The sequence below is a fragment of the Melospiza georgiana genome, chromosome 1 (assembly GCF_028018845.1).
Source record: "Melospiza georgiana isolate bMelGeo1 chromosome 1, bMelGeo1.pri, whole genome shotgun sequence".
NCBI classification, from domain to species: domain Eukaryota; kingdom Metazoa; phylum Chordata; class Aves; order Passeriformes; family Passerellidae; genus Melospiza; species Melospiza georgiana.
In genome coordinates this window covers 120,624,218-120,639,446 of record NC_080430.1, presented here as the reverse complement: position 1 = coordinate 120,639,446, position 15,229 = coordinate 120,624,218, and the positions used below count along the sequence as shown (strand labels likewise).

At 39.2% G+C, this 15,229-nt stretch overlaps 1 protein-coding gene across 1 annotated transcript in view; it reads left to right on the top strand.

The window, feature by feature from the left end:
* Positions 1-12,388, top strand: part of CPA6 (carboxypeptidase A6) — an 80,042-nt gene extending 67,654 nt beyond the window's left edge. Inside the window, exons 9-11 of the mRNA XM_058025516.1 lie at positions 4,013-4,215; positions 9,271-9,355; positions 10,699-12,388. Of these exons, the coding sequence (XP_057881499.1) occupies positions 4,013-4,215; positions 9,271-9,355; positions 10,699-10,886 (476 nt within the window). The 3' untranslated portion in view covers positions 10,887-12,388. The remainder of the gene's footprint in view (positions 1-4,012; positions 4,216-9,270; positions 9,356-10,698) is intronic.
* Positions 12,389-15,229: the final 2,841 nt, after the last annotated feature.

Genomic DNA, 15,229 nt, shown 5'->3' with positions numbered 1-15,229 from the left:
ACTTTGCTGGCCTCAGTGTCCTTAAGGCCATTATTAACAGCGAGTTAATAAAGCAAAAAGGTGCTTCTAAATGCATGGAGATACAATTTTAAACTCCCAGCAGTTCTGTAAGTACTTCATAAAAATTGGTCTGAATTTTGCATAGAGAATGCAGCGATAATGAAGATTTGGAATGGATACACCAAAAAAAAAGGTGTTTTCTTAAATAATCTTACCTAAAGATTGTGCAAGTCACACAGGGTAAGCAGCCCCTTAAGGTTCTAGTGTAAGGAAGTAAGAGCACTTAAGTACAGCAATATAAACCTGCTGACCTGCTGTCCCATCTTCAGGCACTTCCTTTAGCTCTCTGTGCAGCTGTTGCCTCAGCCAGCAGTAGCCCACCCTCCTTATTTATATTACAAGCTTGTAAAGACAAGAAACTTCTTTGTGTAGTGCAAGGGCCCTGCCTTCAGCCCATCCCTCTTCCTCTAGATGTTTCCACAATACTCCTGCAGTAGGGGTGAGCACTGTACACTCTGACTTGAAACAGCTGGGTTCTTGAAGTAGGTCTTTGAAAATTGTAAAGATAAAAGAGACTGTGGACAGATGCATACATCCAATCCAGTATGGACCTGTGAAATTTTCTTCAAATTGTTTTCAACTCTACCTACTCTAAGGAGAGGACTAAGATAGAAGCATTTACAGAAAGCCTGTGTTAGTTGAGAAACCCTCTTTACACAAGACAGGCCCAGGACTGCTATCACAATCTTTAAGGCAATTTTATGCTGCAAAAATAACATAAAAATGAACGAGTCCTGCATCACTCGTACCATTGTTTACTGAAGTGCAAAAGCCACAACTGCAGGTATTTTTTGGGGACACCCAGAAAACAGTACTGGTATAACTGGAATGATCAGTTCTCTTATAATGTGTTGAGAGATGTTAGGTACCTATCAGTGCAAAATTAATACAGAGTGCATTTTCTTTCTAATTTAATTAACTTTTCTTTGGTTCCTCCTCCCTCTTCCTGCTCCCTGGTCACTGTATCAAAACACATTTTTTATTCAGTCCTAAAAATATTTGCTTAGTTTTCATACAAAAAGGTATTTTTTCTAGGCTTAGGGAAACTGTAACAATACTCACATGTGTTGTGTGCTGTAATCCCCTACTTGTTGCATTTCTCCCCTGCACTGACATGAAAGACTGGTCCCCACCTCAAGTTTAAAAAATAAAAATTCTTTCAAGTCTGCTTCTCATCCCAAAAAGCACATGCTCAGCTTCCTGCTTTGGACCCCAAAGTCTGTCTAATTGTCTATTTTAATGGAGAATAAAAAGGTCTTTCATGAACTGAGCTGACTGGTACTCAGATGACCCTAACCAGTCACCTGGCATTCTCATTAATACCTGATATTAGATGAGTCAGAGAAGAATCTGGATCATATCACACTTTGAGGCTTGTGTAATCATGGAGAGTTTAACATTTAAAACTGCACATGCTTGTAAAAACCTTTCCATTCAGTTCAGCTGCACTTTTAGACAGGCTTGAACTTCCCGGTGGGGCTTCCAGGCAGGTGTGCAGTGGCAGACTCTGGCCTCAGCAAAGCCACCAAATGCTATCAGCAGTGAGCTAGTCAGTGCTGATAACACAGCATCCCCTCTGCTTTCCTCTTCCTTTCTAGTGTAGGACTTTGATGTAAGCTTTATGACTCTAGGGACCAAGCCAAAGGCCATACCACTGCTAGTTTTCATGTTGCACCAACCTGTGCTCAAAGAGTGCACACAAATTGCACACAGACCCACATGAATACTGGCAGCACGAGCTCTGGGTAGAAGTGCTCCTTGCAGTGCACATATATGTGCAATAACTAGTACAATGGTTTAATGATAACGAAATAATAGCAACTTTAAAGGAAATAATCAGGTACTTAAAATTCATTTAAGTAATAGAGCAAATCTAGTTAAAGTGGTTGCACCCAAATCACCAAGAGAGCAATAGTAGGAGTTAAAATTTCCAGTACATCCCAATTTCCAGTGCACCCCACTACTCACTGAGGACAATATTCCATATTGGCAGAAGTGGGTGCAAGGAAGTTTGAAAACCATGCTCCAGCTCATTCATCCTCTCAGTCTTTCTTCTATACCAGAGCACTGGTTTTATCAGTCTTGGCACACATTTCCTCTCTTCATTGGGTCTCATGATGGACATTAGAGGATCTTTGTCCTCCCCTGATATGCTATCAGGTACAAAAACAAGGCAGCATGGTAACATTTTACACATTTTCATTTGCATCTCATGACTGTAACTTAGAAATGTCCAACTCTGTTTTCATTCTTGAGTTAGTTAAAGAACTTCCAATATGAAAATTGAGCATACCCTTACATTATCCAAGGCCACCATGGAAACCTCCTCTTTTTATCACCAGCTAGCTTCACCTACCTTTGGGATGATACATGGCACACCATAGTAGGCTGAATAGTTTAGAGTGGTTTTTTCCTTCCCTGGAAGTCTCTAAACGGAGCCATATTTTACCACTGGTCATTTTGTCATTAGCTTGTAGGGATCCACTGTTTATTAACAGTGTTATCCATTGCCATGATTTACTATACAACACTGAAACAGGAGATGAAGTATCCCTTAAAAAAAAAAAAAAGAAGAAAAGGCAAAGGCTCTGGAGACTGTTCAGTGGCTCTCCTGCAGCTATATTACCTGATAAGAAATCGAGGCAGAGTGCTCTTGGGATTTGGATGACCTGGTGGCCATCTGCTCTGCATGGAGAAGACCATCTGCCCTCTCTATAACCCTTCCATATCCACTGCAATCCAAGCACTAACACCTTTGAAATCCCAACCTGTGGCCATTGAATGGAAGCCTCAATTTTCATCTTACAAATTAAACTGCAGCATGAAATTCTCCCATTTCTTTCTTCTTTTTTTGGCATTAGGTTGATTGCATAACCCTGTTTTAGTTGATAGCATTATGCCTTCTCACACACAGCTCTTTTCATGTTAATTGGAGGTGGCAGTACTTACTATACAAAGGAAAGCTAATAAAACACTGTTGTTGTAAGTCACTGATGGCTCCAGGGAAGTTTGCAAGCAAACTATTATTATTCTGCAGGTCAATGTAAAACGTGTGGTATTTTGAAATTGCAGCAGATAAAAGAGCAGAGTAGATTTGCATAAATATTGTTCTTTTAGGCCCAGGCTCTAAGCTGTAAATGAGACAATGGCTTAGATCCAGAATTGCTAAATTATAAAGGAGCCACCACCACATCTCCTTTCCTAAGTTTCATCTTTCAGTACCTCATGGCATATTATATGCAGGCTACTCTTGTGCACTTCGCTGCCACCTGAGCAGGTTGACACAAAGGTATCCTCAAAACTGAAAACTGAACCCTCGCCCCAAACTTGAAGTAAAGTTAGGCCTGTGCAAACTGAGGTGATTAAACTGAGGTGATTTCTATTTTAGCTGACTGAGCAGTCATCCCATGTGGTTTCTCTTTTTTTTTTTTTTAGGTTTGCACGGGTGAAAATAGGCAGTAGTCAGGAGCTATTATCACGTTTTTAAGATAATCCCTGTTGAGGTTGTCTACCTATCATTGTAACCACTACTGTCATAGGTAATACATTAAAAGGTGTCCTGGGAGTGGCTAATGAAAGAGGTATAGCTCTCTGATTTCAAATAGACCAACTGAGACCCATCAATAGTTTTAATACTGCAATGCTGATGCAAAAAGCCAGGAAAAAAATGCAATGAAGTCAGGTTCTCCTTTTCATTTGGAAAGAATGTATCCTCTGGGGAGAATCACCTCTAGTTGGCTCATTGGGAGCTTGGTGTGCCTATGAGATGAACAAGCAGATTGCTGCACTGAGGTCCCCCGGGCTCATGCCCATCAGGCACAAGAAAGCAATTTAATTTGTTTATTGCTTTCCACGCTTTTGCACATGGGCCAAAAGAGGCTGAGCAGCCAGAAGCTGACCCTTGGAATTTCTCTGTGATTGCTCACCACCAACTTTCTCTTTCAACCTCTAGATGAAGGAGCTTCACTGCACCCGTGTGATGACACTTACTGTGGTCCTTTCCCCGAGTCTGAGCCTGAAGTCAAGGCTGTTGCTCACTTTCTCCGCAAACACCGGAAACAAATAAAAGCCTATTTGTCCTTCCATGCCTATGCACAGATGCTGCTGTACCCTTACTCCTACAAATATGCAACCATTCCAAACTTCAACTGTGTGGTAAGTACATTAAAGCTTGGAGAATGGGCTCCTCTGTATATTTTTGCCACATTTTGTCTTGAAAGGAGACTCGAATCTTCAGTACTTTGCACATATATAATATTGAGCAGTATTTATTCTGGATCCACTTGCAATCACATTTCTGGTTATATAACTTTCACTCACCATGAATCAGTGGTGGTTTGATTAAAATGGTATCATGCCTTTCATCCATCAGCCCCTTTAAATTACTTTCTAGGATAAATCCCTAATTTTAATTATAGTTATTATAATTTTATTTAATTAACTGTAATGGGAATTACGTAGTTAGGTCCTTGGGCATCTAGCTGAAATTCTGTCTCTTCATGCTCAGAACTTAAACACTAGGAGCACAAAGAAGATCATCTTCAATGTGATGAACAAAATAAAATTGAAACTCTTTATATTTATCAGTTCAAGGAGGAATCTCTTAGATTTCACCAAAATTAGAGCTTCAATTGCACTATGTATCATTCAGGTCAGACATAGTGTTTTTAACTCTTTCAGACAAGCAGGTAATTAAAACATATTAGAAAAATATACTAGAAATATATTATATCGCTATATAATATAATATATCATATCTCTATATTGGAAAAATAAATTTAAAATAGTAGACTTTTTGATGTAAGCCTCTTGATTCACAGATGAGTACATTTCATGTATTCCATGCTCATCCAAATGCAGAGCTATTCCCTCTGCTTGCAGTCTGAGGTCTGTGTTAGCCAACCTCCTGTTCATCAAACCCCCCTTTTGGCTTATTCTCTGAGGGACACATGACTAAACTTTGCTCTCTGTTTGCTCCTGCTCACAGACCCACATTGCACCCACCAGTTCCAAGCCTCTTTCTTTCACCCTCAGTCCTGAGTAAAATTACATATTCCACTTATCTCCCATTTTGACTTTGAAAGTTGCAATGACTTTTAACTTGCTGGTTTAAGCTAGTTCTCTCCAAAGGAGCTTAACTGCACCTTAGATTTATCCTGTGCAGAATGAGTGATGTTGTCAGTCCCTGGGGCTTCACTCAGCTGTTCCCTCAGGAGGCTGAGCAGCCAGGACTCCACAAACTAAACTCTCTTTGTAGGTTTATTTCTGTTGAGACACTGAATTTCAGTAGCTATTAAACATTCTTCTGTCTGATGCCGTTCCTGTGAAACAGAGCAAATTAGAAGTTAACTAAGCAGCCAGAGGAGCTAAAAATATGAGACTTGTGGGGACTGATCACCAAACCCTGTAATAACAGTGGGTAAATTTATGATTTTTTTTTTTTAATTCTACCTTCACATTCTTTTGGGTAATGACAAGGAGAAAGGAATTTCCCAAGTGAATTGATGACTATTTAGTTAGCAAAAAAACAGACTGGGAATTTAAAATCAGAGGTTCTCATTCCTTTGAAGCTAAGCAGGTGCAAGTATATTTTTTTTTTTAGGAACAAACAACAGAGAAGAAGGTGAAGATGTAGTGTTAAGAAGAATCAGCAGCTTCTCTGCAAGTATATGATTATTGGGTGTCTGACTAAAATGTCCAGAGTAATATAAGGCAATAGCAGATGCTGTAGATGGGAAATTATTTGTAATGAGAAGGAAGATTTATCTGAGAGTTTTCATGCACACCAGTATATTTTGTTGTTCTTGTTGCTTAAGGGATAATTCTGTTCTGAGATGGGACATAACTGCCCCTCAGCTCATACACATTCTGCCTTTCCACCCACTGCTTTTAGACCAAATGATCCCAATTTTTGATGTTTAGAAGGCGCTCCTGAGGTTTACAAGACCTTAGATCAGGCTTCTCATCAGAGGGATTGGAGCATAGACCTAAAGGAACAAAAACCCTCACTGTTTTAAACAATTCCCATGGACAAATGAAAACCAAATACCAATTCTAAATATCTTGTCAGTATTTGAACTTTGTACCTCTTTTCATTGTGGTCGGTCAAAAACAAGAGAGAAGCTGAAATTGGAAACAGAAGTAATTTCCTGTTATTTATAAAGCTCATTATAGGGATCATAGTGAAAATTAAGGAATACTTGTTGCTTATTTATTTGTGTGTTTTAATATTTGCCTACAGCCAAAGGCTCCATCACCTGGTGGCTCACAAATATATGGTTTTTAAGTCCCAAAAGTGATGACTTAGGCTGAGCTTTTGGATTCTCCAGTTCTCTTGGAAATTGCAATGAGCTGGAAAGTGATAGATCTCTGTTTCCTGCCACTGATGGAACAAGCATTGCTGGTCTATGTGGGCGGTGTGCAGTGGAAAACAGTAAGACCCCACATGCATAGCAGATAAATAGCTTTTGGTGCTAACAGTGGGCTATGATTAATTTTGAGCAGAAGAAAGGCTGCTTCTGTCTGGGTCAGATCATTCTAGTGAGCTGTCAGTTACCATTTCAATTAAAGTGTTCAATTATTCAGAGCTGCTTTGAAACTGGAGAGCTGTGTACTGATCACAACATGCATATTCTGTTCTAATTTAGGCTCAACTCTCTTATTAGCACTCTCCTGAAATCTGCTCTTTTAAGATGCTTAAAATGAAAGTACTCTCTTAGATTGAAAAAAACACCAGCAGAAACACACATCTCAAGAGTTTTAAATTTCACCTGATTTTCATCCTTTTTCTTTCTGTACTGTCATTTGCCTTAGTGTTTGCAGTGAACTTATATGGCATGACTGAGTTTGTGTACATCTCTGAAAAAATCTAGTAATTTTATGTGGCATTTTCTCCTTGAGGGTGTTCAAAGACCTGGATTTATTCAGGATCCAACCTGCACAGTATGATGCAGTTGAGAAATGTCCCTTGTTGGGGCACATGGGTCTAACAGTGGAAGCCAGCTGCATTCCTCAAGGCTAAGAGCTTGAAGTTCACAGTGCCCAGGGATGCCCAGGGTGAACTTGGACTTGGGGTGCTCCTGGTCTGACCTCCAGATAGCTTCTGCCTCTGCACAGAACCCATTATTGTTGTGCTGATTTTAAATGGGCATTGCCAAACTATTTCTTTGAAAGATTTCAACAGGATTGAAAGATTTCAACAGTATTATCTGTTGTCTCATTGTTGTACAGTGCATTACTCATGCACAGGGAGTCTTCTCATTTGTGGCTATGTTCTACTTGCCTTGGTGCATTTATCAGGACTTTGATCTCCAGCTTTCTCAGCTCTCCCAGCTGAGCCCTGTCTCCTGCTCCCTTGGCATCAGGCCTCTTGTCAGGCCATCCCAGTTCCTCACCAAGACCCTGGGATGGTAGGCACAGCTGCTTGCAGATTTTGGTTGAGCAGCAGAGTCTCGTACTTGGGACAGTGCAGGCACCAGACAACAGCTCCTGGCCACAGCTGGAGTTTCCCTTCCCAGGCTCTGTGCAGCCCCAGCCACCATGGTGACCTCACACTGCCACCCCACCACCCTCACAGGGTCCAGCAACTCCAACCCCATCGTGGGTCTTGTGTGTCACAACTCAGAAGTCAAGGCATCTGGAGGAAGAGTGCCAAGTGACAGCACTTCCATCCTCTCCCACAGGACAGGTCCTTCTCATCTTTGCTGTTGGGGTGAGTCAGAGGTTGCCCCCTACACTGGCTGGCAACCACATCCCAGCCCTGCAGAAGTTTCAGCAACACTGAGTTAAGCAGTGCTTGCCTCCACACACTCTCCAGTGGAGGTGGCAAGAGGTCAAGCTGAAAAGGGCAGAATCTCCAGCACTGTTGGCCTTCTGATAAAAAAACCAAAAATTCTGGTTGTGCCTAACAAATGTTTGTAATGGAGTAAAAATGTTCTCTTTCATTTGCTAAGAGGAGTTACTGTGTAAAATAAACTTATCAAAGCCCTACCTGCACATCAGGAAGTGAAAATGAACTTATTTTTATTTCTGGAATGACATTTAAAGCAGTTTACTCTGGCTTCTCTACTTGGACAGAGAAAGCCTGCATGGGTCAGACCAAGGATTAAGTCAGAATCCCAACTCCTGATAAGGGCAAACTAGTGGAAGGTTAGGAGAAACATAATCAATGGAAGGCAATTAGAGTCTAATCCTTCTCCAGTGTATTCAATTAGTGCCTGGTGAATAACAAAGTAAGGACTGAGTTCATGAAAACTTGTGTAAACCAATCAAACCTGTTCAAGGAAATAAAACTAAAACAACAATTGAAGCTTCATGCAGTGGTTCAAAGTCCAGAGTTTCTAGCTCCAAAGATAATAATTTCCTGTTCTCTACAGAGAGATGACTGTGTTTTCCCAGCCTTCACTGTATATTTGCCAATATCCTTTTCTTTGGGGTAATATCCTTTCTGTGTGTTTTGATGCACCATCCACATGTGACTCTCAGAACTTTCCATGGGCCAGGCCTTTTGCACACAGTTTCACAGGATGAACCATGAACCTCCTAAACAGCCTTTCAGCTGCAAGCTGCTGCAATGTAGGCACTGATTTTACCTCTACAGGACTGAAATCACATTTCTGAAATAGTGCAAAAAGCTCTCCAAGACTACATCGTCAGGCCCTAGAGAAAGTTAGACCAGCAGTGAACATTTACCTGCTGATCAGAGATTCATTCAGGAGTGGAACTTGTCCCCTTCCTTGTTCCCACTCTGCTCACTGAACCACTGTGAGTGTCAACAAGACATCATTTCTCCTTCACAAGCCCAGCAGAGACAAGGTTTAGTGAATTGGGAAATTCATGTTCAGAAAATGCATGCACAACTTTTAAATGGCATAAAAAAGAGATTATTTCATCTCATGGTCTTACATGTCATCTAAATTTGTTGTGTTGCTAAATTGACATATCTACCTATAATTACAAACACTTAACGTCTGATCATTCATGGTGCAGTGAGCTCTTTTATATAATACAAAACAAGTTTTCCAGGGAATTGCTGTCATTAAAAATAAATAATGCATTTGTCCTTTACAATCATTTTAACTTAGCTGCCACAGACTTGTGGAACACGGCATTGTGCTAGAGGGCAATGATCCATTGACTCAGGTTCCAATCACAATACAGTATTTAATTCAAAATCTAATTTATGTATTTGATTTTTTTTCTTCTCCCCAGGAATCAGCAGCCTATAATGCTGTTAATGCTCTTCAGTCAGCCTATGGTGTAAGATACAGATATGGCCCTGCATCCAGCACTTTGTGTAAGTTCCCTCTGCAGGTTTGTGACTTTGACCTTCCTACAGTAAGAAGGAGAAAACCCTTATTATAGCAAAGAATGCAAACACTATTTAAAGTGAACTTTGTTCTGGTTTTGGGTTGTGAGGAAGGCAAAAGAAAGTTTTGCAACTGATTCAGTCAGTTGATTGCAGTAAGATTAACTCAACTGATGCAATAAAAGAGATGAAAATGTACTTGAGAGTCAAAAGCCAGAAAATAACATATCCATATCATATAAAACTGTGGGTATTTTTACAAAGAAAAACTAAGGTCTTAAAAACCATATCTTTATCAGATACTGCAAATGCACAACTAAGTTGTAACAGCATATGTCAGTCAAGCTCTCTGTACAGAGGTAAAACAAAAAGAAGTTCAACAGGTTTTAACAAGACACTTTTTTTTCTTTATTGAAAACTTGAGGTCTCAATGCTGTGGCTAACGATAACAGACATTGAGAAAAGTGAAAAGCTGAAGACTTTTCACAAGTAACCTTCTGCATCTCCTCTGCCATTGCTGTGTTTCAGCTACAGTTCCACTTATCATGGGCTTCCATCTCACAGCATAGTCATCATCTTGTGCTCATTACACTGCAGTCAGTCACTGTGTCAAAGGAAAAGCTGTGGGAATTGATGCCAGAATTGCACAGATTACAGCACATGAGAGATTTATCTGTATTAAAAAGTGTGTCTTGGATAATCAACATACGGAGACAACAAAAACATAAGCAGCACACTTCCTCAGGAAGGTTTTTTAATATTAGACATCACCTATACAAATGCTCTCATGCTGTGGGGAAATGGTGAGAAAGTAAGACAAATGAAAATAATTTTAAAAGCATTTTAAAGAGAAGATGGCAGATTACCAACTTTCCTCCTTCTCACTGCAAATGAATTGCCTAAAAAACGCAATTTAAAGCTAGGAGCAGCAGAACTCTCCAGTCCAGCTGGGAGATCTTTGTGGAAAGAAAGCATCAGACTGTGTTCAGATAGAGACGGGAACAGTTTGAGGCTTTACTCTAGATATTCACTTTTATTAAAGTTTTGCTTGACACAAAACTATAAAGTTTTGTGTCAAGCAAAAAAAAAATTATAATAATTTTTTCCTATGAAAATGAAGGGACTAATCCATAACGTGCTGAGCACATTTCACCAGGTGCTGAGTGTTCATGCTATTCTCTGAAGGGTGTTCACAATCAGGGCAAGCAACAGCTGGAGTTGCAAGAATACTCACCGAGTCTCAGAGACAAAATGCCACAAGAACCCTCTGGTGATTTCAGCATGACCTGCATTTAACATTTTTAATGCTTTGTCTGAATTTCCTCTTTCAGATGTGAGTTCTGGCAGCTCTATGGACTGGGCTTACAAAAATGGCATCCCATATGCATTTGCATTCGAGCTGCGTGACACTGGCCATTTCGGATTTTTGCTTCCTGAAATGCTGATCAAACCAACCTGCACAGAGACCATGCTTGCAGTTAAAAATATAACTCTTCACTTGCTGAAGAAATGTCATTGAGATGGATTTCTAGGAGCTGGAAGGAAACATTTTACTCCTAGGGCTGATGCCTTTCAGTGTGTTCAGTTGCCATTCTAAGTTTGGCCACTTCAGAATTCCAGAAGCCAATGGGAAATGTGATATTGTTTCTGCCAAATTAAATTAGAGGAAAATGGAAAAGAAAATCATTAAATATCTGCTCTTCTAAAGTCCATAAAGCTGATATACTAACTTAGTTACCAGTTTGGTGCAGAATATTTTTGCAATAAAACCTTTATTCTGCAATTTCGGTGAGGCCAGTTCTAAAATAAAGTGCCACTGCCAGGCAGTTCCAGGCCCTATGCCTTCCCCTAATATGAAGACCTCTCAGGGGGTCTCTCGAACCAAGGGACAAAGTTTACATTCATGCAAATATACCCTGTGACCCAGCACAGGCCTGTATCTACAGCAGTAAATGCCTTATAGTGGTAGCTGGCTGCACTGCAAGTGGCAGTGTGGCTTCCTTCTGCGTTTATACATACATACATATATGCACTTTTGTGATTTTCTGAATTCGTATTATGCAATAATTTGAACCAAGGCTTCTTTTAACTGTTCAGAGAAATCTACTTTCAAAGTAGATTGTATACAATTGGTGTGGACTCAAAATCAACATACTGTCACTGAAAATGTAACTTTCCTAGTGATGTGTGAGAATTATAATGAAATACTATTGAGCTAGACAATGTTCTGCTTTATGGAGAGACAAAGCAACTTGCCATGACTTGGAACTTGAAGCTGGCAGTTGACTGGTGCATCTGGGCTCTGCTGTAGATAGTGACTGCCCATTTCCACCAGCCACGGATTTAGCCTTAAACTGTAATTAACTGATGTTTTATTTATCAATATTCTTGCAGTGAGTTCTGTGGCTCTTTGGCTATGTGGCTCTTCTTCCTGGAAGCTGTATTGTTTTGCATGTTTTAAAGGAATTAATAAATTTTTAATGGATTCTTAAGTGACACAGAGGTGAAGGTAGAAGCCTTACAGCTGAAATAAAGTGAATAAGCACCATGTTGAAAGAATAATGAAAGTACAGAGAAGATAACATTTTGAGGGATTTTTAGTAATACAATTTTTTTATCTTGTTATATCTGCAGAAGCATATATTTTACTTAATGATTTTTGAATTTAATCTTATGCCACTACATATTAACGAAAACGTATTTGTTAATAAAATGGTCAAAGACTTTTGAAGTAGTCTTCATATTTTACTTAAGTGTTAAAACTTTAGTTCAAGGATGTAGCAATTTTACCTGTCTGTAAAACATTCCTGATGCTAAGGACAGGGATTAAAAAAAACCCTGAGTCCTCTCTAAATAAGCACTTGAACTTAGCAAATGGGCAATCTTTATAAATCTTAGAAGTACTGTATTTAATTAAACAGATCATTGTTTTCAGGACTGCAAAAGGCAATCAGTGAACAAAGATGACAGAATTGCATTCTATTTGTCTAACATTTTATTAATAAATGTGTTTATTTTACACAAGTTTCTGAAGGTTTGTTCACATTTGTTTAATTCAGTCTTGTTTGAGTAACGTAAGTTTCTATTCTGGTTTATTAAATGTCTTGGGGGACAGAAGCCCTCAAAACAGTAATTTCCAATTGCTTATGTCCATAACCATTAAATATTTTAAACACAGCAATGACTGTCTTTTGCTATGCACACATTCCTGACCAATGACCTTAACAGCAGTATAAATTAGCACCAATCATTATGTGTTGTTCTGAATTTAGGTGACAAGATTGAACTTACTACAAAGATGTAACAGACTGAAGAAGAGAATGAATGAGGGATGTCTAATTAGCATGAGGCAGGTTTACCTCTGAATTGCTACACTACAAGCCTGGACCAGGAGCAGCCAGATTCTTATGTGATGGTTTGACTCCTGCTCACAGTCCAATAGTTCAACATGTGAAACATTTCAGCTTTGTCTTCATACCATTACAACTGCACTGGCAATGAAAAGCGATTGAACTCTTGAAACAAGGAAGGGAAACAAACAAATATCCTTTAGGTACCAAAAAGACCTAACATTTTAGACCTAGTTGACCTTCTTGGACAGGAATAACTGTAAGTATTCTTAGATTTATCTAAGAAGCTTTGACATTTAGAAGTACTTGATATCAAACTCTTTCTATGAATAAAGCTACACACTAGTATATGGATGGACTCTGCTTGAATACTATCTATGACATGCAACTGAGAACTCTGAGCTAAGACCTGTGCAGGGTAATTTAATGCCCCAGAGCTGAATACAAGTGTAAACAGTCTCTGAGCCCTTTAATTTCAGGGTCATTAAAGCCAGTGGAAAGACAGTCACTAGGAAAGAACAAACTCTGTTTCCTGAATTAAATTTTTGTAAGATAATTTTTCATCATAAGAGTGATTCTAAATGGAGTACTTTACCCTAAGGAAAAGACTAATGGCAACCAGCTATTTGGATAGGAAATCATATAGCTTTTGTGACTTATAATGTTACCTGTCAAGAACAGCTCTTCTTTATCTCTATAATTGCTTGGTTCTCTTCCCTTTGTACTTTTCAGCAATTTTTATTGACTACAGGACAACAGAATTGAAAGCTGGTTTTAAGAAAAGTGAATTTATTTTCTGATCATGGGTATAATAAAAAGTACATGAACAGCAAAACACTGTTTTAGTAACCCAGCAGGTCCATGCCTCTTCAGTCACCCTCCCCAAAAACAAGTATCACAAATGATTTATTACATTAAATCATCATTCATAAATTGATTTTAAAAAATGCCTTTAGAGATAAAAAAAAGTATTGAGCTTTGTTGCAAACCTTGAATAAAGACCACTGCTGATGGATGAAGCTCCTTGTGTATTTTCCAGAAGTTGCTTCAGAAAGGTCAGTGTATTCAGTCACTTGTAACATACAAAGCCTGGAAAACTGCAATTTCTTTCTGAGAATTGCAATACCTTTTCTGAAATCTGAATGGAAGAGTCCAAATGACCTTGAATGTCAACATGCATTTATATGCAGAGCCAGTCTGCTTGTTTATAGGAAACAGCATTCTGCAGATTGAGCTGCCTACTCAAGGACTGCAAAAAAAATCCATTGGTGGACGAGACTGTGTCTAATTCTTAAGGTTGGGAAGAAAGTTTTGTATTTCCTATGAAAAATAAGTTAATGTTCAACTGCTCCAGTTTACTTCTGTTAAACAATCCCTTCACTTTTTATATTTACAGTCATTTTAATGTCAATTAAAGAATAAGATACTTGGTAGCATGGGTAGGGTAATAAGTATTTTTTTTGTAAGCACTTTGACCTTTCCTTTGGTTGTGCAAAACTACTGCATCATTTCCATAGCTCACTGTTTTGTATAAGTCACATTCAGTGTCACACATGCATTAGTGTTTTTGAATTCTGTGCCTAAAAGCCACATATTACCATCTTCAAGCAGTTCTTCAGTGATGGTAAAACACCAGAATATCTCAGATGCACGGAGATACAACTATTGCTCTGCTGTAGAAAACACAATGAGAACAGAAATTTTAAGAAATTACAGAATGACTTTTTTTTAAAAATAAACACTGTGGCATTAGGTATGCTACCTGAAAACACTTTTTAAATGCTCACAACACAAAATAATTTGTAAATTTGTTGGAAATTTAAAAGTCTTCTGTCCAAAGAAAATGTAGATTATTTGCCATGTGCTTAATGTATGCCTGACTCTCATAATTATTCAGGATAAAAAAGAGCTGCCTTCTGAGTGACTGCATCGATAGATTTTCCAGCCCTGTCAGCAGCACCAACTGATGTTGTTGGTGGGTCTTTCTTGGAGGAAGTGGAACAACTCCAGAGTGGTTTTCACTTTTCTTGGCTGAACGTGCCTGTCACCCTAAGCATGACGTGCTGGTTGAGCAGCTTGTCAGAAATTCAGCCTTAGGCTGCTCCTGGTGTCAAAAGGGCCTGCCTTAACAACAAGGTCTTCTGTTAACATCTGCAAGTTTGGGAACTAGCAGTGAGCTAACACGATTCTCCTTAGAAAATGATGTTTGGGGCAAGGACATTGAGAACAGGGAAATCTTTAGTCCCTAAATGCTTGTCCTTGCCTGACAGGCAGGAGCAGTCAGTCATGCAGAAAGTCTCAGGTCTCTCCACTCGTAAGGTGGAGGTCCTTTCAAGCCCTCTTGTGAGAGACCACATCAAGCACAGCAGGGTTTGCCCTCGGATTCAGACATCAGGGAATGCACTCATAAATAATAGATTCAAATGTTAATTTAAAAAATCTGCCACTATCTGCAGCCATGCAGAAAGCATGCTCTGCCTGTGACAAGGAAAATCCATCCATTGCCATAAAA